Source organism: Saccoglossus kowalevskii, chromosome 21 (assembly GCF_978046115.1).
Source record: "Saccoglossus kowalevskii chromosome 21, keSacKowa6.1, whole genome shotgun sequence".
Lineage (NCBI taxonomy): Eukaryota > Metazoa > Hemichordata > Enteropneusta > Harrimaniidae > Saccoglossus > Saccoglossus kowalevskii.
Window position 1 is genome coordinate 13,058,928 of NC_140661.1, and position 22,396 is coordinate 13,081,323.

The following is a 22,396-nucleotide window of genomic DNA, read 5'->3' on the forward strand; positions in this document are numbered from 1 at the left end:
CAATCCAAATTGTATGAAACACAAAATTCTAATCGATCTGGGCATACCAGTAGTTTGAATCTTCCTAAAATAAAAAAAAATCTGTAGCGGGTAATTTGGGTTGAGAAATGAAAAGAGGGGCCGGGGGCAGCATCAGATGCACACATACCTTGGCCTCATATTTAATAGCAGCAGCTAGTAACATGGCAGCATTATCAACTGTAATTCCTTGTTTTATAATACCTTCACAAAGTCTCTTGAGATGATCTTCACAGTAACTATTAGCTAGATCTAATAAACCTGTAATATACATTATAAGATAAAATAAGTTAACTTTATTGACATTATTCTTTCTATAGAAGATGAACATAGTCAAGTAAAATAAAAACAAGCAGCCTCTCAGCTGAGATAGCTCCGCTGTTAGCAATGCACATTACAATTAAAGAACAGAAGATATCATTAAAAAATGAACAATATGCATAGTATCAATGCTATGGGACTTGCTGTTTTCAACAAGAATTCAAAAGTATCATTTTTCACCATAAATGATTGTGGTTTTTAACAAGAAGTTGAAAATATCACTTTTTACCAAAAATGACAAAAATATTCATCAAAATTAGAGAATTGAAGATATCATCATGAAATGAACAAATCTGAGAGAGGTCCACATGTAGTACCTATATATGTAATATCAAAGCAATTGGACTTGCGTTTTTTAACAAGAAGTCGAAAATATCACTTTTTACCAAAAATGACAAAAATATTCATTAAAATTAGAGAATTGAAGATATCATTACAAAATAAACAAATCTGAGGGAGGTCCACATGTAGTACCTATATATGTAATATCAAAGCAATTGGACTTGCGTTTTTTAACAAGAAGTCGAAAATATCACTTTTTACCAAAAATGACAAAAATATTCATCAAAATTAGAGAATTGAAGATATGATCATGGAATGAACAAATCTGAGAGAGGTCTACCCAAGGTACATATACACCAAGTATCAAAGCATTCAGGTTCGTAGTTTTACAAGAAGAAGTCGAAAAAGTAAAACATTGACACGGACAACGGACGACGACGAACAATCACTCATATGATAAGTTCCGCTTGACAAAGTCGATAGCAGAGCTAAAAAAAAGTACCCCCGGTAGGAGGATAATCAAATAACACAGTAAAAAAATAAAAAAAAATAACAGATTAATTAAAAGGCAATTACAAGGTAGTACAGAATCAGGTGTTTTACTATTATTAATACACACCTGTTTGCATTATAAACATACCAAGTTTAATGTAGAAGTTTGTCATAATGTAAATAAATTTAACAAAATGATCCATTGAAGTAAAATTAGAATTATCCTTATGTAAAGTTTCTGCCTCATTTCATTGTGCTGTGGGCATTATGTGATTTATTGGGTTATAGTGTAGGCATTTATTTTCATAAAATATACTTTGCACCATTTAAAAATTAAATGTATTCACTAAAAAACCTTAAATAAGTTCTACTGTGTTTTTACATTTTTAAATAGTTCTGACGCAGCATATTTCAATGAATAGCAAACACATCAAAAATACTCTGCTCATGTATTACAAAATGTCTTAATAATCTAATCATAATATAAAAACTTATTAAAAAATTATTGTTGACTACCGTGGACAAATTGCATCCAAAATTTACATTCAGGTGACCAGATACTTTATTAAGCAAAATAATTATTTGCTTGATTTAATTTGAATATTTTTATTGATAAGTGAAATCAGCTAATTTAATTCAAAGGAAAAGTAAAATTACCAGAAAACTAATAAACACTATTGAAAATTAATGCTTTTACTCCCCCCCCCCCTCCCCAGTAAATCAATTTACAGATTTCAGGATGTAAAGAGTGCCCTCTGAGTCCTACCTATTGCATCTTCTGGTGGCAGATCCACATTATCCGTGTAGAGATACTTCAGAAAAGAGCAGTAAACTGGATAACTGAACTGAGTCACTTCAATCACACTGCAAAGATGATCACAAAATACATAATTCTGTAAGCATTTCAAAATACTCAATTTTCAATCACATCTGTGATTTGGTCTTTTTGTAGACTGTTTCCACCACATGTATTCTCAGTCATTTCGTCATTTTACGTAGCAATACAATGACTATGACACAACTACTTACTCTTTTTCATGTTCATCCCAGTGTGTTTGAAACATAGAGCGAAAATGTTCACATCTGAAAATGAAAACAAGATTGATGACAGGTTTTCTTTTATTTGTCAAAAATATGTAAAAAAGAATATGAAAAATGAAAAAGCAAATATGGAAATATTAAAATCAACAAAACTATGAAATTAAATGGTGCAAATTGAAAGAAAAGAAATTCAAACAAGACACTTCAGATCAGATTCCTTCATCCGTAGTCTAGAGTGACAATGGTAGAAGAATCATTGAAATAAATATTCATTCTAGCTGGGGACTAGTGTATACCCCCAAAGATAGTAGACTGTTCCACTTTGCGATGTTCGCTGTCACAAGTATTGATAGGGAGTGCATGCGTGTGCTTAGCAACAGAGGAATGTGATTGTTTGTTTTTGATATTACGAAATACTACATGGATGTGAACCAAGTACCAAATGGTACTGGTCTTTGAAGTATGACGCCATTTCCAAAGCACAGAGACAAGACAAATGTTTGTTATTATATGCCTGTACGTTCACAGTTATTTGATACATGATTTAGACTATCCAGGATATTTTGCAGTCCAGGGATGTGTGTATTGACCACTGCCAATTGTATAATCCATTACTACACGGACTTTGATTGTTCAAGAGGATGAAACTTACAAAAAGTTCTGATTAATTTTATTACCTAGTGTTGTAATTGTGTTGAAAGATGATGTATATCATCTAACAGGCTTAAAAGGGGAATCGCTCAATCCCATGGATTGCATCACATGCTCATGGGTGATTAACTCCGCCTCTGTCCACTAAGTAAATAAATGCTCGCTTACTCAAACTGTGATTGACAGGCATTTTGCATATATTAGCCGCCATTTTAAACTCAGGATTTTTACTTTTCGCGACACGTTTCGACCGAAAATAACAACATTTATACATCAAAAGCCCAACCAGATGAGTAATCGCTAGCGTACATATTCAGGCCCCGTAGAAATGTATTTGGAATCACAGCTTGATCTCTAAACATCGTAAATGGCACATTTCCTGGAGCTCTAGCCACGATATGAGCAGCTTGGTTCAGATTAGCATACTAATTGTGGTGACCATCTTGCCCCTTATTTATAGTATCGGTTCCCCTTTAAGATTATCCCTATATCTTATGCTGCATAACAGTTTTCTTGTACAATTCAAGAATTGTGTCTGTGTAACATACAAAGAAACAACAACAAACCTTATCTTTAAAACTGATCTGTGTACATGGACAGTTTTCTCTTCAATGATAAACTTTAAATCGCTAGTTTCCTGTTGAAAAAAAATAGCTAAACTGTAACCAAAGACACCAGAGAAGAGGGACATGCAACTCGGTCTTTTCTTTGATGTAACGTCTGTTGGGATCCGTTTTAATCCATCTTCAATCTAATTAGAGTGAATCGCGTCTTATCTCAAATTGCTTATTTGCACTTCAACGAAACCTCCCGATTTTTGTTATCTGTGCTGTAAAGAACATGAAGATTTGTTTATATGGTAAGCACCCACAGATTGGCATAAGCAAATAATCTGATCTTTTTGCAATTCTAAGGTATGTTATTTTTGTTTTCCAGTTGAATTGAATTATTTAAAAATCTTTGCTGGAAAAACAACTTTTAAACATTAAAGGTGTTTTCCGACTGTGTGTTACTGTGTATGCTCACAGATGACTCCCACTGATTATTATGATCAACAAGAAAAATAATAAAATCAGTTGGTATGGCAACAAATCTAATCACCAAATCAAACATAATTTTCATTATATAATCAAATTTATGTAAAGTCATTTGCATGTGCGCACTTTTTATGTTTCCATAGCTACCTATATTTCACATATAATTTTCTAAATGCGATTTCAGGATTCTGTAGGATTTGAACTATACACAGCCTAACGCCCTCATAATGCTTACAGGGGTCAGAGGTTAATGAGGTTTTCTACAGATAATACAAAGGTAGAATTCAAATATTAAATATTAATATAGCACTTACTGCATCATCAAATGAATCCTGAAAACTTTCTGATACAGTCTTGAACATAATTGGTCTCTCTGAATAATAAAAAATAATTGTCAGATTATTGAACGAGTTAAAGAATCATGATCTATGCACAGAACATTTTCATTGGTTGATCAATACCACATGATCTATGCAAAGAAGATTTTCATTAGTTGATCAATACCACATGATCTATGCAAAGAAGATTTTCATTGGTTGATCAATAGCACATGATCTATGCACAGAACATTTTCATTGGTTGATCAATACCACATGATCCATGTACAGAATACTTTCATTGGTCAATCAATACTACATGTAGTGCGGTTATCAGATGATGAACAGGCAGTTCCAGTCAACGCAGAAACACATATATTGAGAATATTATTTTATGAGTGTATGTGCCACTCTGACAGGTTTGTATTTTACAGAACAATGTAAGTGATTGAAACAGAATCATGTCATTGAACACAAATGATCGTCCAGGCATGAGTAAACATATATCTTACTACCTTATGACAACAAGGAGGAAAAAAATGTTTAATAATAACGTTATCATGAATATACCGCAAGGTCTGCAGTCAGGCAGTACAGGAATGCATTGACCTGTGCTTAGCTGCATTTAAAATGATCAGCCTACCGCCCTTCATGCATATTCATGAAAAAAATGTATAATAATAATGTTATCATGAGAATACAGCAAAGTCTGCAGTCAGGCAGTACAGGAATGCATTGACTTGTGCTTAGCTGCATTTAAAATGATCACCCTACCGCCCTTCATGCATATTCATGAAAAAAAGGTATAATAATAATGTTATCATGAGAATACAGCAAAGTCTGCAGTCAGGCAGTACAGGAATGCATTGACCTGTGCTTAGCTGCATTTAAAATGATCACTCTACCGCCCTTCATGCATATTCATGAAAAAAATGTATAATAACAAGCCACGCATGGCACACTCCCTGTTAGTTAACAAATTTAAGATATATAGTTTTATAGTAATATAGCTGGAATATAACCATGTCAGGAATATGATTTTTTAACATTAAAATGATTGACATTTGTATCTGATCGTCAAACAAGTACTTGTCCATATTGAGAGATATTGCTCTGGAACAGCATTCAAAATCAGCCATTTTGAATACATGTATATATATAACATGATGTATAACGAATATATAAAATTTAAATATAATAAGTCAAAGCATTTAAGAGATATGGCTCTAGAAACCCAATCATTAAAACAAAATGACCGTCAGTCAGCCATTTTGAATCCAATCTGAAAAATAAAATGACAAGCATCAGGAACCCGTAATGTCTAATGTATGTACCAAGTTTGAACGAAATCCACCCATAAATGCTTGATAATTGATGATTTTTTTAGCACAAAAATGACCACCATTTAGCCATTTTGAATAGGATCGTCAAACTAATATATCTGTCTATCCATGACATGATGCATAATGAATATTTAAAATTTGAACATAATCAGTGAAAGCAAGTCAGAGATATGGCACGAGAACCACATTCATTAATACAAAATGGCCGCCAGTCGGCCATTTTGAATCTTATCTGAAAAACAAAATTATTTGCATCAAGGTCCCATAATGTCTAATGTTTATACCAAGTTTGAACAAAATCCATCTTTAAACTGCCGAGAAATGCTCGATTTAGGCGAGGGTTCTCCGAACCCGCCTATTCACATAGTTCATACCCACCATAGACTCCGGTCAGTCAAAATGACTATATTGAACTGTAGGCATTAATCAGCGATTCTGCCGGTGACGGAGAGATAGAATCCAGGTCAGGGGAAGCCCCATGACCTCAAGATTCTTTTACCCCTTACGTCACGAACCCACGTGACCGAGGCCACCTGGCAGCACCACAGGTAGCCGTCCTTCACTCTGGTTCCTTTGTCTCCGCCTCGAGGATAGACCAACGCGACGGAAAAAGTGGGGAGGTTGGGGGGGACCTGGAGTCTATGGTGGGTATGAACTATGTGAATAGGCGGGTTCGGAGAACCCTCGCCTAAATTCACTACGTTCAATTACCCACCATAGACTCCGGTCAGTCAAAATGACTATTTTGAACTGTAGGCAGAGTCAGACACCAATAGGTGGCGGGTTTTTCCGAGCAAACAGAAAAAAAAAAAGGAGAACGATGAAAGACTTTCCCCCAGTCCGGGATGAAAAACAAACCCAAAAACTTAAGTTAAGACCCAAGAAGGGTGGTGTCTTACCTTGCCTGTGCTGTCCCAGAAGCAAGAAGCCAATGCTGCTGTGGTGACAGGGTTCGGTGTGCCCGAGAAAGCTAGACCCAAGCCGAACTCGGGGGTGATAAGCTTGAAGTAGGACCGAAACAGTTCGCATGAGGGCGTAGGTCGACAGAAGCGAAACCTGGGAACTTCCAGGAAGCCCGCAAAAATGCAGAGACTGACTTATCGCCTATGCGCAGAGGCCCCTGCAGCCGTTCGGGCTGGGTCAGCAAACAAGGCCTGACCCGCTACGACGAGGCCTAACCTGAAGAGACCCTGCTCAATAGATTGGATGTCTCCTAGGTAGTAGTTGATGAAGACGTTCTGCGTTCTCCAGAAGCCTGCCCTCAGAATGTGTATGAGGGGGGGCACCTGACGCTAGCGCTAGTGAGTTAGCAATCGCACGGACCTTATGTTCTCGTACTTGGTGCCTCTGCAAGGTCTGTGTTGAGGAGGATATTGTATTATAGACCTCCAGTGCAGTCGCAGTAATCCACCTGGAGATGGAAGTCGGGGAAGCTGGCTTATCCTGTTTGCCAGGGTCGTAACACAAAAATATGTGTTTGGTTCCCCGTCTGGAAAACCTGGTACGGTTCTCGCGGCAACTCAGCGCTCGGACCGGGTAGAGAAGCAATTCCTCCTGATCCTCCGGACCGACAATATTTGCCAGCCGGGGGATGACGATCGGGTGAGGATCGTGTCCTGGGATTTGGTTCTAGGCGAGAAACCCGATTCGTGTCTTTAGCACAACTTGATTGTCCATAACGGCGGTACATCATCCGGGATGGACAATGCCCCCCAGCTCTGGCCGACGCCTACCTGAGGCGAGGACCAGTAGGAAGACTATTTAACACGTCAAAAATTTGAGTGGTGCTTGATCAAAGAGGCTCAAAAGGCGGTCTGCTTAGAGCAAACAACACAGCCGACAAGTCCCAGTTGGGCAGTTCCCTTGCATGGGGTCTCAGCGTCTGGAAAGCAGTAAATAGTCTCCTAATAGTAGGACAAACGTTTAGTCTTGTTCCCGTACATTTGAATGGTGGGACACAAAGCCGACCTGTAGCCAACGATCGCTGCGTAGGACAAACCCACTTCGTCAAATAGGTGGACGAAGGAGCCTGCTACCTGGCCAATAGAGGGATGGTATCGATCAATCTCCCTTCCGCTACACTAACCAGTGTATGCTCGCAGCCTAGAAATGTAGGCTGCATTGGTGGAATCCATGTTCGCCCTGGCCAGGACGTTGGCAGCCCGCTCAGATAAAGCTTTCGTATGTGCGGGTCTAATGAGAGCCTCTATGCGGGTAAGTGATACCCGCTGGGCTCGTGGTAGTGCGCCGTCTGGTTGGGACGGCATGTCCGGTAAGTCCGGAAGCACTGCTGGTGTTTCGACTATCGTTTCCGACAGAAGTGGAAACTAGGCCCTGTTTGGCCAATTGGGTGCGACCAATGATAATATGCAGGTGTGCACCTGTCGAAGTCTTCTCCAGTGCCCGGTGGACTAGCGGGAAGGGAGGAAAAGCGTACACAACTAAGTGGGTCCGCGGGGTAGCAAAGCGACCCTGGCCCAGGCTCCTGGAGTCAGCAGGAGTGTTACGTACGTCGGGAGCTTGGTGTTCCGGGGTGCGGCAAACGGTCTAACCTTGGACCGTCCACAGCCGAAACAGCCTGGAGGCTACCCACTGGGATATCAGCCACTCCGTGTTCTTGAGACGGAGTCGCCCTGAAAGGGCGTCGCCAGACTGTTCCTCACCCCTGGAAGGTGGTGTGCAGTTAGCTCCATATTGTATTCCAGGCACCAAAGGAGGATTTTGCTCCGCTAGGACTGACAACGATGGGGAATGCGTCCCCCCCTCCTTCTTGAAGGAGACCACCGCTGCGTTGTCTGTGCGGAGCAGGACTCTGTGGTCTCGAACTACGGGTAGAAAGCGTGGTAGTGCTAAGTACACTGCTCACAGTTCGAGCCGGTTGATATGGTGGTCCCAAAACTATGCGGGAGCCATATCCTTGGGCTTGTTCGTCCAATAGATGCGCTCCCCAACCCTGGGGGAGGCATCTGTTACCAGAGTCATACCTGCGGCGAGCGGGTCCAAGGGGGCCCCTCTGCCCGAGGTTGGTCAGTGACGACCACCAGGGCAGGGCTTCCTTCACTTGGTCCGAGATCGAAACCCGCCTATCTAGTTCCCATAGGAGAGCTCGGCATTATAACAAGCGTTATACCGGGCGGCTGCGTAGTGCGGCCTGGGGAACGACCCTTCGAACCGAGGTCATCATTCCGATGATCCGCATTAGTTCACTGAGGGACACCGAGGGAACGCTGACTAGGCATTCGGCTAGGCTGCTTAGCGCTAAGCAATATGCTTGAAATAGCTAAGCCAAGCTTACCTCTGTGTCAAAACTCCATGCCCAGGGACACCAACTGCGCGTTGGCTCGAGGTGGGACTTGTCGATTTACTAACGAGCCCAACTGGTGAAGTAAATCCTGTGTTAGCCTGATGCGTTTGGCTATTACCCCTTGTCCGGTGCAGGTAGGCCCCGCTTAAGTCTAGCGGGGCTAGCCAGTCAAAACGGTGGATGGAGAGAAGAACCCTGAATGGTGTCTCCATGTGGAACCGATCGAGGGGCACGTACTGATTCAGTCTGTCTAGGTCCAAAACTGGACGCCTGCCACTTGTAGATTTGGTACTACGAACACATTTGGGTAGAAGCCTGTTCCGGCTGATGTACCCTGTGTATGGCGTCTTTCCCCAGCAAACTGCTACTTCCTGTCTGATTGCTTCCGCCTTGCGGGAGTCCCCTGGCAGTGCCCAACAGGGGAGACACTGACGGGGGGAAATGGAGATTTCAGCGGTATGCTGTAAACGGATGTCACCACCTGGAAAGGTCCAGGTATCGGTCACCCGCCGTCTCCAAACCGGACTACACCGGCGCAATCTGTTTACGACAGGGATGTGTGGCCATGTGTTCGGCAGTTGCGAGGGGGGGTGCTCCCTTCCCCCATGAGGTGAGTTCCCCAAGGCCTGAAGTAGTCACTAAGTTGTGACCTGGCCACTCACCGAACACATGCCTGTCCCCCCGGTTGCAGAGGTGAGCGTCAAACATGCTTCCCCTGCTCCCGGGTAGACGTCCACCCAGAGAGGGTGAGGAGCCACCACCTGGCTCTTACCTCCCTGGGGGCGCGCCACTACCCTTCCCTCCCATGGAAGGGTATAAGCGCTTGCCTCCTGGCTGACTCTGGCTAGCGGACAATGCCCTAGGGCGTTGTGTTTTCTGTGCTTGGGGTGCCCTCCGCTTACCCATGGCAGGACCAACTGGCTAGCGGATTTGATCTGAACCCTCTGATTCATTGCACTCCGAAGCTCCAAGACTGTACCCACCATTCCCTGAACAAAGAGGGTGGAGGGTGTCCAGTCTGCGTCACTGAGGTGGGGACGTACCCTGGCTCAGCTTGTCGGCGAAAACATGTGCGTCTAAGGCCGCGTCTCGTAGCACAGTAGTGGCCCTGGCCAAGCGAGCCAGGCAACACTAGGGGGTGTCGCACGTAGATGTGCGGTGGCCCACCAGTAAAAATGTCGCCTGGTCTAGGAGGCTGGTGCGTTCTGCCTCCAAGGTCACCAGAGTGCTGGGCACGCATAACAATGCGCTCAAGCAACTCTGCCCTCAGGGCTAGATGGGTCGTCCTCAATTGGCAAAGACACCCATGGAACGCGGCTATCCCCCTTTGCCCGGTTTGCCAAATTCGTGGTATTGGGGTCTGGGGAAGGAGCCTTGGAATCCGGTTGGGGGCGTTTTGGTCTCATCCCACGCTATGGGGTCTGATCCCGAAAAACACCAACCGGGTAGCGTTTGGTCCAGTGGGAAGTGTTGCCTAACGTTATCCCCACCCGGGGGCCTTAAGCATTACATCCTCCGCGGCTGACCAACGCCACCCATCAACACCGTTTGCGTGCTCTGCGCCCCACTCCGCACTCAGACGGACAGGGGAGAGATGTGCCGACGGGGTTGCTTTGGATCCCGACGCCCGTGATCCCATAAGCGTTGAAGCAACCTTAGGTGGTCGCTTTAGGATCAAGGGTGGGGGTATATACATCGTATCACTGGGATCGATGATACTCCGCCTCACCCCAAAAGCGTGGCTCACCGAGTCATACAGATGGATGACTCTGAGGGAACGCCCGGAGTACCGGCTGTATCCGACGCGAGCGAACTGCATCTACTTTCACTTTAATATGTGAGAGGGAGCGTGTTCGACTGCGTCTCATGACAGGGTCGGTTCCCTCTGGGGACGCCCGTGGGTCGGTAAGAAAGGAGTCAAAACCCACAGCGGGGACCGGACACAAGGAAAAACTCGTTACCATTGTACCGTTACCGCGTGACGAACCCTAGCTGGCTGAAAGTAGGGGGGGTCAACGTGTGCCCTGCCCTGAAAGCCCTGCCCCGAGATCGGAGACTTGGCTGCCAGCACTCCGTTGGCATTCAGTGCCCGAGGATCCAGAGAAGGACCGGGGCAATTAGCCTTGGCCTCGGCCACCCCCCAAAATAGTGGGAGAGCCGTGACTGGGAACGGGGGTTCCCCGGAAGAGACATGTTTGAATGCAAACATGCTTTTGTGTCTCTTCCTGCTTGCCCACCGAGGGGACACAGTGGAGACAGCTCGCTCGGACTGCGTCTGATCTACCCGGCCTACCAGGGACGCAATTGCCCCGACAGTCCTTCGACCAAAGCCCTCAACTCGGAGGCAAACTCGGTGCCGTGCGAGGAAGGGTCCACGAAGAGACCCGCAACGGGCCCCATAGGAGGAAAGCCTCCAGAGGCACAGCCTCACTGCAGCCGGTAAAATCGGGTAAAAACACCGCCTGAAAAAACAGACTGTGAGGATGCCCTCCGATCAGCGGGGGAGACCGAGAAAATATCGATACCTCCGCCGTCGGGCCTCTTACTCGACGTCCCGGTACATGAAGTACCGGTAGCCGAGCGTGAGGACTTTCCACTCATGCAAAACACGCAACTCACTTTAACCGATTTGTTTACTGGACGCGCAACCTTGCTGTGACGCGGTCAGTGTCAGCGATTTTGATGGCTCTGAAAGAAAATCTCAGGCCTCAGAACTCCAGTGAATAAAACACGCTTTCACGCAAAAAACCCCGAAACCCACACGTAGCCACGACAAAACATCTCGGATGCGGGTTCTATGCTGGTAGATCCTGAATAAACCACTGTACGGTCGGCTCGAAAGACGAGGAGACCGGAAGAAAAAGGCAGCGAGCCTTGGAGCTGTCATTAAATCGATATATTGCTAAATACATTAAAAATAAAAGACGACATGCATGAGGGAGACGAATTACAGTTGTAAAAGGTGCTGCCATGAAATCAACATGTGACTACGTAGTGGCGCCGGATTTTGATTTCTTTGCTGTGAAAAATACTACACACAAAGGGGAAAACGACACGAGGGTAAAAAAAGACAAGGAAAACTTATCCTACCAGCTACCATGTCGGATGCCGAGCAGCGGCAACAACCCAAGCTATAAATTCGGACAGGAAAAAAAGCAGGCGATCCAGCAGAGCTCGCTAGATTTCATCTCCACTCGAGGCGGAGAGAAATTAAGAGTGAAGGACGGCTACCTGTGGCGCTGCCAGGTGGCCTCGGTCACGTGGGTTCGTGACGTAAGGGGTAAAAGAATCTTGAGGTCATGGGGCTTCCCCTGACCTGGATTCTATCTCTCCGTCACCGGCAGAATCGCTGATTAATGCCTACAGTTCAAAATAGTCATTTTGACGGACTGGAGTCTATGGTGGGTAATTGAACGTAGTGAATTTTGATGGTTTTTAGCACAAAAATGGCCGCCATTCGGCCATCTTGAATCAGATCGTGAAACAAATTGACGTGCATATGTATAATATCATGTGTGAAGTTTGATTGTGATTGGTCCAGGCATTCCTAAGATACAGGTCCGGACGCATGCACAAACGCACGCACACACGCACACACGGATGTCAAAACATAAGTCCTCGTTTTCGGACTACGTCCGAACGGGGACTAATAACGTGAGAATACAGCAAAGTCTGCAGTCAGGCAGTACAGGAATGCATTGACTTGTGCTTAGCTGCATTTAAAATGATCACCATACTGCCCTTCATGCATATTCATGAAAAAAATCTATAATAATAACATTATCATGAGAATACCGCAAAGTATGCGCGCAGGCAGTACGGGAATGCATTGACCTGTGCTTAGCTGCATTTAAAATGATCACCCTACTGCCCTTCATGCATATTCATGAAAAAAATGTTTAATAATAACGTTATCATGAGAATACAGCAAAGTCTGCAGTCAGGCAGTACCAGAAATGCATTGACTTGTGCTTAGCTGCATTTAAAATGATCACCGTACTGCCCTTCATGCATATTCATGAAAAAAATCTATAATAATAACATTATCATGAGAATACAGCAAAGTATGCACGCAGGCAGTACAGGAATGCATTGACCTGTGCTTAGCTGCATTTAAAATGATCACCCTACTGCCCTTCATGCATATTTTGCGGTATTCTCATGAAATCACTATTCTTACCTATTAATAAAGGACAATATGTAACAGACGGTGAAGCAAAACAAGCAAATACTTCTGATACTGAGGAAAACTGAGTTTCTGTTGGTGTAGTTACTGACTGACCACGACACTGTCCCCACATAAATACAATTCCTGTCTGTGTCATTGAGGCGGACACATGGTTATAATGAGTGGCTGCAATGTCAACAAATCTACAGATAATAATAATAATAATTTGTTAATTATAATTAAGTCTATAATGTAGAAATACTGGGAATTTCTATAGCACAGTTGTAGGTATCACAGAATTAAATAGGACAAAAATTTACTGGTATATAAAATTAAGTTTTAATGAAAATCGTAATAAAAGCACAAATTTATTGAAAACATTAATAACAATTTTAAGAAACATTTTGAACATTTTTGTGTCATGATTGTATTTCAAACTGTTATATTTAATATGATAACAAAATTTTGGGATGCAATTTTAACGAAAAACTAACCAGTTTTGAATTTTTTTGTAATTTTTTACTCTGATGATATTGTTTACCACTTGATTTTAGAAACTAATCAAACAACACCTAATATCTTGTTTTAAATGTTGTGTACTTGATGAGTTTAAATATTAGTTTTTACAACCATTGGAAGTTAATAATTGTAATATCCTGGCTACATACTGGCTAAGGTTGTTCACATACTAATTTAATAGTCACATACATTCAGATGTTTAATTCAAAGCAGATGTACCAGGTAATATTTACAACAAAAAAGGGAAAGTTTATTTACCTTGGTTTCTCATTGGCTATCTTTGTAGCTGTTACTAAATTAGCTTTATTACCAGTGCCAAGCTGACCATAGGAATTAGCACCCCATGTGTAGAGTGTACCTTCGTCTGACAGGGCCAGGGAATGAGCATATCCGCATACAATCTGGAGTTAAACATGTATACTGGTATATGTACTTTATCGGAATGTAATTATAAGACAGGGCCAGGGAGTGAGCACATTCCCATACAATCAGGAATTAAACATGTGTACCGGTATATGTACTTTATCGGAATGTAATTATTAGACAGGGCCAGGGAGTGAGCACATTCGCATACAATCAGGAATTAAACATGTGTACCGGTATATGTACTTTATCGGAATGTAATTATAAGACAGGGCCAGGGAGTGAGCATATTCGCATACAATCTGGAATTAAACATGTGTACCGGTATATGTACTTTATCGGAATGTAATTATTAGACAGGGCCAGGGAGTGAGCATATTCGCATTCAATCTGGAATTAAACATGTGTACCGGTATATGTACTTTATCGGAATGTAATTATTAGACAGGGCCAGGGAGTGAGCACATTCGCATACAATCTGGAATTAAACATGTGTATATGTACTTTATCGGAATGTAATTATTAGACAGGGCCAGGGAGTGAGCACATTTGCATACAATCAGGAATTAAACATGTGTACCGGTATATGTACTTTATCGGAATGTAATTATAAGACAGAGCCAGGAAGTGAGCACATTTGCATACAATCAGGAATTAAACATGTGTACCGGTATATGTACTTTATCGGAATGTAATTATAAGACAGGGCCAGGGAGTGAGCACATTTGCATACAATCTGGAATTAAACATGTGTACCGGTATATGTACTTTATTGGAATGTAATTATTAGACAGGGCCAGGGAGTGAGCACATTCGCATACAATCAGGAATTAAACATGTGTACCGGTATATGTACTTTATCGGAATGTAATTATAAGACAGGGCCAGGGAGTGAGCATATTTGCATACAATCTGGAGTTAAACATGTGTACTGGTATATGTACTTTATCGGAATGTAATTATAAGACAGAGCCAGGGAGTGAGCACATTTGCATACAATCTGGAATTAAACATGTGTACCGGTATATGTACTTTATCGGAATGTAATTATTAGACAGGGCCAGGGAGTGAGCATATTCGCATACAATCAGGAATTAAACATGTGTACCGGTATATGTACTTTATCGGAATGTAATTATTAGACAGGGCCAGGGAGTGAGCATATTCGCATACAATCAGGAATTAAACATGTGTACCGGTATATGTACTTTATCGGAATGTAATTATTAGACAGGGCCAAGGAGTGAGCACATTCGCATACAATCAGGAATTAAACATGTGTACCGGTATATGTACTTTATCGGAATGTAATTATAAGACAGGGCCAGGGAGTGAGCACATTTGCATACAATCTGGAATTAAACATGTGTACCGGTATATGTACTTTATCGGAATGTAATTATTAGACAGGGCCAGGGAGTGAGCACATTCGCATACAATCAGGAATTAAACATGTGTACCGGTATATGTACTTTATCGGAATGTAATTATAAGACAGGGCCAGGGAGTGAGCATATTCGCATACAATCTGGAGTTAAACATGTGTACTGGTATATGTACTTTATCGGAATGTAATTATAAGACAGGGCCAGGGAGTGAGCACATTTGCATACAATCAGGAATTAAACATGTGTACCGGTATATGTACTTTATCGGAATGTAATTATTAGACAGGGCCAGGGAGTGAGCATATTCGCATACAATCAGGAATTAAACATGTGTACCGGTATATGTACTTTATCGGAATGTAATTATTAGACAGGGCCAAGGAGTGAGCACATTTGCATACAATCAGGAATTAAACATGTGTACCGGTATATGTACTTTATCGGAATGTAATTATAAGACAGGGCCAGGGAGTGAGCACATTTGCATACAATCAGGAATTAAACATGTGTACCGGTATATGTACTTTATCGGAATGTAATTATAAGACAGGGTCAAGGAGTGAGCACATTTGCATACAATCTGGAATTAAACATGTGTATATGTACTTTATCGGAATGTAATTATTAGACAGGGCCAGGGAGTGAGCACATTCGCATACAATCAGGAATTAAACATGTGTACCGGTATATGTACTTTATCGGAATGTAATTATTAGACAGGGCCAGGGAGTGAGCACATTTGCATACAATCAGGAATTAAACATGTGTACCGGTATATGTACTTTATCGGAATGTAATTATAAGACAGGGCCAGGGAGTGAGCACATTTGCATACAATCAGGAATTAAACATGTGTACCGGTATATGTACTTTATCAGAATGTAATTATTAGACAGGGCCAAGGAGTGAACACATTCGCATACAATCTGGAATTAAACATGTGTATATGTACTTTATCGGACAGTAATTATCAGAAGGGGCCAGGGAGTGCGCATATCCGCACACATCCTGAAATCAGATAAATGTACCGGTATATACAGACCCGCCAGAAAGTATTTACGCACCACACTACAGGCAGCTACTACCTACGATATCATACAATAAAATAAACTCAATAACGGTTTGAATAAATATATTTATATATCTAATAAAATATGCGTTTTTACACACAATAAAAACAACAAATTTGTCATTGTCATGCAGGATTGAATAAAAACGGCAGTCTGAACGAAACAGTGAAAAAACGTTCGAATTCTCTATGGAGAATACCGTGTAAACGCAAGCTCATGAATATTCATGAAGACATAGAATGCGGCGATTGTCAATAATGCGTGTGTCCACCTCTTCGCTGGATGACTTCTCTGAGCCGTTTTGGCATGATATCGACGAGTTTCCGACACATGTTCACCTGGAACTGTCCCCAAGCTTCCATTATCCTCGCGTATAAATCCTCGATGTTAGCAACTGGTTGGGAATGCACCTCTAAATCAATCAACTCCCAAAGGTTCTCAGTGGGATTCAAATCTGTCTTAGTGCCGACGGTATCATTTCGTTTTGCAGGATATCCAAATATTTGACTAGCGACCCTAAGCCGGTAGCCGAAAAACATCCCCACACCATGACGCTACCACCACCAAATTTTATTGTAGGTTTAATGCATTTCAGCTCGTACTCTTCACCTGGTCTCCGACGTACAAATAATCTTCCACGGCTACGAAACACCGTAAACTTTGATTCGTCCGACCAGATAACTTGAGCCCACTGCGCCGGAGTCCAGTCGATGTGTTGTCTGGCAAATTGCAACCGCGCTGCGATGTGTCGAGGTTGTAGTTTTGGTTTCTTTTTTGCAACACAGCCGCGAAGATTGCCATCCTTATATAGCCTTGATTTTATAATGCTCAAACTCAATCTCTTCCCAGTGAGTTGATTAAAATTGGCACGCAAATCACGGGCGGTGTGAAACCGATTCGCTATACTAGACCTGATGAGTAGCCGGTCTTCGCGTTGCGTTGTACGCCTTGGTCGACCTGATCGACGACGATTGCCCATACTACCTCGCAGACGAAGTTTTCGCAGGTTGAAACGTATGGAGCCTTCAGAAATTCCCAGTCTTCTTGCAATTTCCCTATTAGACACTCTTTCTGTATACAGTGCTTCAATGTTCCCTTTAGTAAATTCTGACAATTCCCTAACTTTCGGCATGGCTCAATGTTTGTAAATAAAAATTACGTATCTGACACTATGACCTCAATAGGAATATTCATGAACTACAACTGACAGGTATTCCCGCCCAGAAGCGCGTGTTGAAATAATTTCAGCTTCCCAATTGGATCAAATTTGCATGAGAAAGGACACGACTATCGCACATGTTTTATGGCGCGAAGTTTTAATGAGATGCAAATGATATGCAAATGAGCGCGCTCCCATAGAGTTAACCATGGCGATTTTCGCTCACTGAAAAAACGTCTACATACAAAAAAACTAAACACAAATCAACCATTTTATTTTGACTAATATGCACTAGTTCTTCTTAAATTTAGTATATTTTAAAGTCAACACATCATGTTACCCGGAATTGTTATTTTTAGTTACGAAAACGATCAAATGACAGGTGCGTAAATACTTTCTGGCGGGTCTGTATGTTCTATATGGCACAGTAATTGACCATTTTCCGTTCACTACGAGAATCACGCGTTATGCGTGATATCAAACGTAAAACAGGACAAACAAACAAAGGTCATAGCGTCGTAGTCGCGTCAAACATCGCGTGGGATTCGTCAAACGCGAAAATATTTTGGGGGGCATTTCCATGCTTAATAATGTGCTGTACACATTTGATGATAGACAATTTCGTTTAAGTGAGGGTATTCGAAAGCAATGTTCCTCTGTCGAAGATCGGCCGGTCGATGTGAGTTACGAAATCAAGAAATTTGAGTTCAAAATCAAATCGTTTGATTTTTGCGGCAGACATTCGATGCGTGTCTTTCATGCATCTCGGGAGATCTCGCAGTTGAACGGAAAATCACCTATTATGAAAGTGCATGGGAGTGAGCGTATCTTCATACAATCTACAGAATAGTGACCACTACGTTCATTTCTTTATTATTTTTTAAACAGGCAGTAAATTTTCTATCTATACCCTTGTCTGGGAATGTGCACATCAAAATACAATCAGAGATCAAACAAGCATATATACAATGATGAATGTGACTTTCACATCTGAACAATGAAAAAAAGGCTGTTTTTGAGGAGCAATTGAAAACAGTCATAAATCATGTTAAACCTACCTTAGCCACCACAATACCTTGTAAACTAGTGACACGACAGGGATTAGGCTGGTTAACATTATTACCAATGCCTAACTGCCCATTACCATTATAACCCCAACCATATACCTAGAATACACAAAAGTTCAGACAATACATTATTTTATCTTATTGTCTTTCTTGTTTTTCCTTTCATCCACACTTTATCGTAATTTAACTCAAGATCCTATAAAGGATACGATATCAATAAAGTTTATTATTATTATTATTATTATTATTATTATTATTATTATTATTATTATTATTATTATTATTATTATTATACATTATTATACATTCTCATTTAATATCTTGTTTGCAAACCTTGTACTTGAGCACTAAATGAATCTTGGCAATGCTGATGTGATCAAAACAAAACTCTGTCTGTCAACTTTTGTGACTAATCCATGACAACAACAAAAACTGGCTGCAAAATAGTGATTTTAATAAATTGCATTCTTAATTTCAAAAACATTAAAAAGTTTTTTCCATGACAAAACTGTATGTATTTGTTTTTGTTTGTTATTTTTATTTCAAAGCTGTTTTACTTTAAGGGTTGATGTTGACTTTTAAATAATTTTTTCTTGGCAATGAATGACATTATAACAGAATGCTTCTAATAACTGACTGAAACGTTCCTAATGTGGAAGACACTTTGAAAATGACCATATTTTTTCTAACTTTATCATAACACACATATGTCAGTAACTCTTTTGAGCAAAACTGTTACAATTTGAACATGTCAACTCACGAACATTTTCATAACATTTTCAAACATGCCTGCAGCACTTTCAAACTTTTGCGATCAATGGCTGTATTTCATTGTTTTTACTGCCAGATGTACATAGTTTGAGACCAAAATAAACACTGGGTTGTGATTGTAGTTTCAGTATTTTCTTTCAGACTGAAAACTAAACTGTTCAGGCATGCAGGCAACCATGTGCAAAGGATGGAACTCACATGACCACATCAGGCTAATAATAGACAGGTATTTTACTACGCTTGTATGCCAGCTTACCTCACCATTCTCAGACAGAGCCATAGATGATGTCTGACCACACGCTATGGAGAACACTTTCTTATTTCCTGCAACAGTATCAAGGTAAGTTTCAACACAATTATTGACTGACAAATAAAAGACAGCAAAGCTACGTTCTATACCATCAGACACCAATGGAATATATTTTCATGGTTAAAATAGTTTAAATGCATTTTGTTAGAAATTTTCTATTAAAACATGACACTATTAAATCTGCAGAGGCTTTCAGCTAGCAATGTGTTGAGCTAAACACCACAGAGTGAAATTAACATACCCTACATCAGTAATGTATGTATTTACTGTTACGTAAACGACAGAAGTATTTCTACGATCAAAATAACATATATTTCAATAATCAGGCATAAAATAAATGCAATTTTTGGTTTACAAGCACTTCTTTGAGAGATGCTTTTTAATAGATCTAATATAGCATTGAGAATACTGTTGATCGTACAGACTGATTGCTTATTGAACATTTAGACAGTGACATGTGAGTTTGATGATCAAGTCTTGTATCAGGTGCCAGAGACACACTGATATGTACTTACCTAGACATGCCACCACTTTCCTTGGTGATGCTTGATTAGTAGTTGACCCTGAACCAACTTGACCACAGTTATTGTAACCCCATGCGTATACCTGAAATAAAATAATACATGTAGATATCATTTTATCACTGGCTTTAATTTATATACTTAATCTTTTTCACCACCAGTTCTGTTTATAGCCTGTACTTCCCTTCAAAAGATTGGGACAAAAATAACCAAATTGTTTGAGTAAAAACTGAGAATTTACTAAAATTTTGTCTGTTGACTCCAAAGTTAAGGTTCAAGACAAAAGTGCAGAAAAATCCTTGTTCCAAATCACTAAAAGCCACAGTAAATGAAAACAAAGGTAAATCTAAGAATGTCAGAATACAATTCCAAAGTGTTAGCAATTTTTTTTTTTTACAAACAATCAAAGGTAAAACTAAAATGACTGTCAACACTACAGAGTTCAAACACAACACAGTACTCACCTCACCATCGCCAGTCAACACCAGCGTGTGATGACTACCACATGATACTTGTTTTACTTTACGTCCCAATAAACTAACTGAAATCTGCGCTGGTAATAATCCTTGATTTGTATTACCATTGCCAAGTTGACTATAACTGTTATGTCCCCAACTATATAATCAAATCATAGTATGTATAAGATACAAGGTAGGCACAAAGAAGATTGATAATTGGGAATTTGGCAGAATACTGCTCAAACCACACTTCCAATAGAAGTTAGACATTCATTAAAACTGTACTGTCTTATACCTGTCTTTCTTATATGGAAATGTGCGTCCCATTATTGTCACATTCAAAACTATTCCTTTATTTACATTGGATGCAGTACAATTTTATGAAAATAGAATATGGCATGTATGTAAATGTGTTGAGATGGGCGTAGTGCGAGTGGTTAGTGCTAGTAGCACTAATCCGAAAAAGTACTAGATCTAGTGGTAAAAATGGCACTAGATCTAGCGCAAAAATGGCACTAGATCTAGTGCTAAAATGTGCACAGTGCGAGTGGCATTGTTATCGCATTGTCAACGACGTCGAATAATAGGAGGGGCATCAACAACTTCATATGCAAACTACAAACAGTATAAAACATCGGCAATATCTGTGAGATATCCATAATAATACTTTCTTTATATAATACCGGATTCTGCTGTAAATTCGCTCGTCAGAAAAATCGTCCTGGGGATTTCACGGCTGGTGGGCGCTTATTTGGGGTTCAAAATTTCAAAAAATAATCATCAAATATTTTTGGGGGACTTATTTTCATTGAAGTATCCAACTACGCAGACTTTCAACGCCGTTAGTTGGGCCACCCAAGACGAAAGAAACTATTTCAGAATTAACAATAATTAATAATTCTTGCTGAATGCTGACAGTGTCGCCCAGTGTCATTTTTCAAATACATTTGTTTTTATTTTATTGGTAACGAAAGAATATTTTAAACGAAGTTTCATATAAAAACAAACACAACTGCATTGCGTAGTAGCAAACGATCAGTTGCGTAATCCGATCATGCTGCGTTTGACAATTGTTGATTATTACTCAGTAGTGATTATAATAACGCACAAAAAATAAATTCGTTGAATTGTTATGAAATTCAAATAAAATTCAACTTAGTTTCATTGTAAGCAAATGATTCCGATCGCATATAAACGCTCGATGCTGTATGGTATCCGCCATGTTTCTCTTGCATGAGTTGAGGTCAAATCGCTAATTAACCAATCAAAATGCTGAATGATGCCAACGTGTTCAAATCACCATAGCTCATTTAAATATGTTAATGTTATTGAACGCAACGCGGAGAGATTTACTGATGTTGTAGTACGATCTTTTGGCTTGGATTTTGATAGGGAAATGGCATGATTTTTTTTTTCAAATCTAAAAATAGTTGTTTTCAAAAGATGAACTGAGCATTAGAAGAATAATTTAACATTGTTTACAGTGATAACAGCTCTTTGTCCAAACGAGGCTTACCCATTCACACTAGTCACAATAAACACGCTCTTGAATAAAGCTGTGAAGGGTTAAAATACGCATTTCACAACCGGAAATTCAACAGACGAACTTGTTACTTCACAGATTTTACATGTTTTAATTATTAGCAACTGTAACAAGAACAAGATTTCGAGAGTCTACAGCAAAAAATCCTAAGGACTTCTAACAAATATCATTGCAGAGAAAGTGTCTAGACATATATTATATGGTCACGTTAAAAAATCGGCGAGGTATATCATATTCCGCTAACTGGTTACTT

General features: G+C 40.7%; 1 protein-coding gene across 1 annotated transcript in view; it reads right to left on the bottom strand.

The window, feature by feature from the left end:
* LOC100378073 (RCC1 and BTB domain-containing protein 1-like) overlaps window positions 1–22,396 on the bottom strand; it is a 33,718-nt gene that overhangs the window by 5,653 nt on the left and 5,669 nt on the right. Inside the window, exons 3-13 of the mRNA XM_085494795.1 lie at window positions 20,607–20,757; window positions 20,137–20,227; window positions 19,568–19,635; window positions 18,532–18,639; window positions 13,752–13,894; window positions 12,987–13,177; window positions 4,157–4,215; window positions 3,372–3,442; window positions 2,143–2,196; window positions 1,880–1,977; window positions 149–279 (exon numbers count right to left, since the gene is read on the bottom strand). Of these exons, the coding sequence (XP_085350921.1) occupies window positions 149–279; window positions 1,880–1,977; window positions 2,143–2,196; window positions 3,372–3,442; window positions 4,157–4,215; window positions 12,987–13,177; window positions 13,752–13,894; window positions 18,532–18,639; window positions 19,568–19,635; window positions 20,137–20,227; window positions 20,607–20,757 (1,165 nt within the window). The remainder of the gene's footprint in view (window positions 1–148; window positions 280–1,879; window positions 1,978–2,142; window positions 2,197–3,371; window positions 3,443–4,156; window positions 4,216–12,986; window positions 13,178–13,751; window positions 13,895–18,531; window positions 18,640–19,567; window positions 19,636–20,136; window positions 20,228–20,606; window positions 20,758–22,396) is intronic.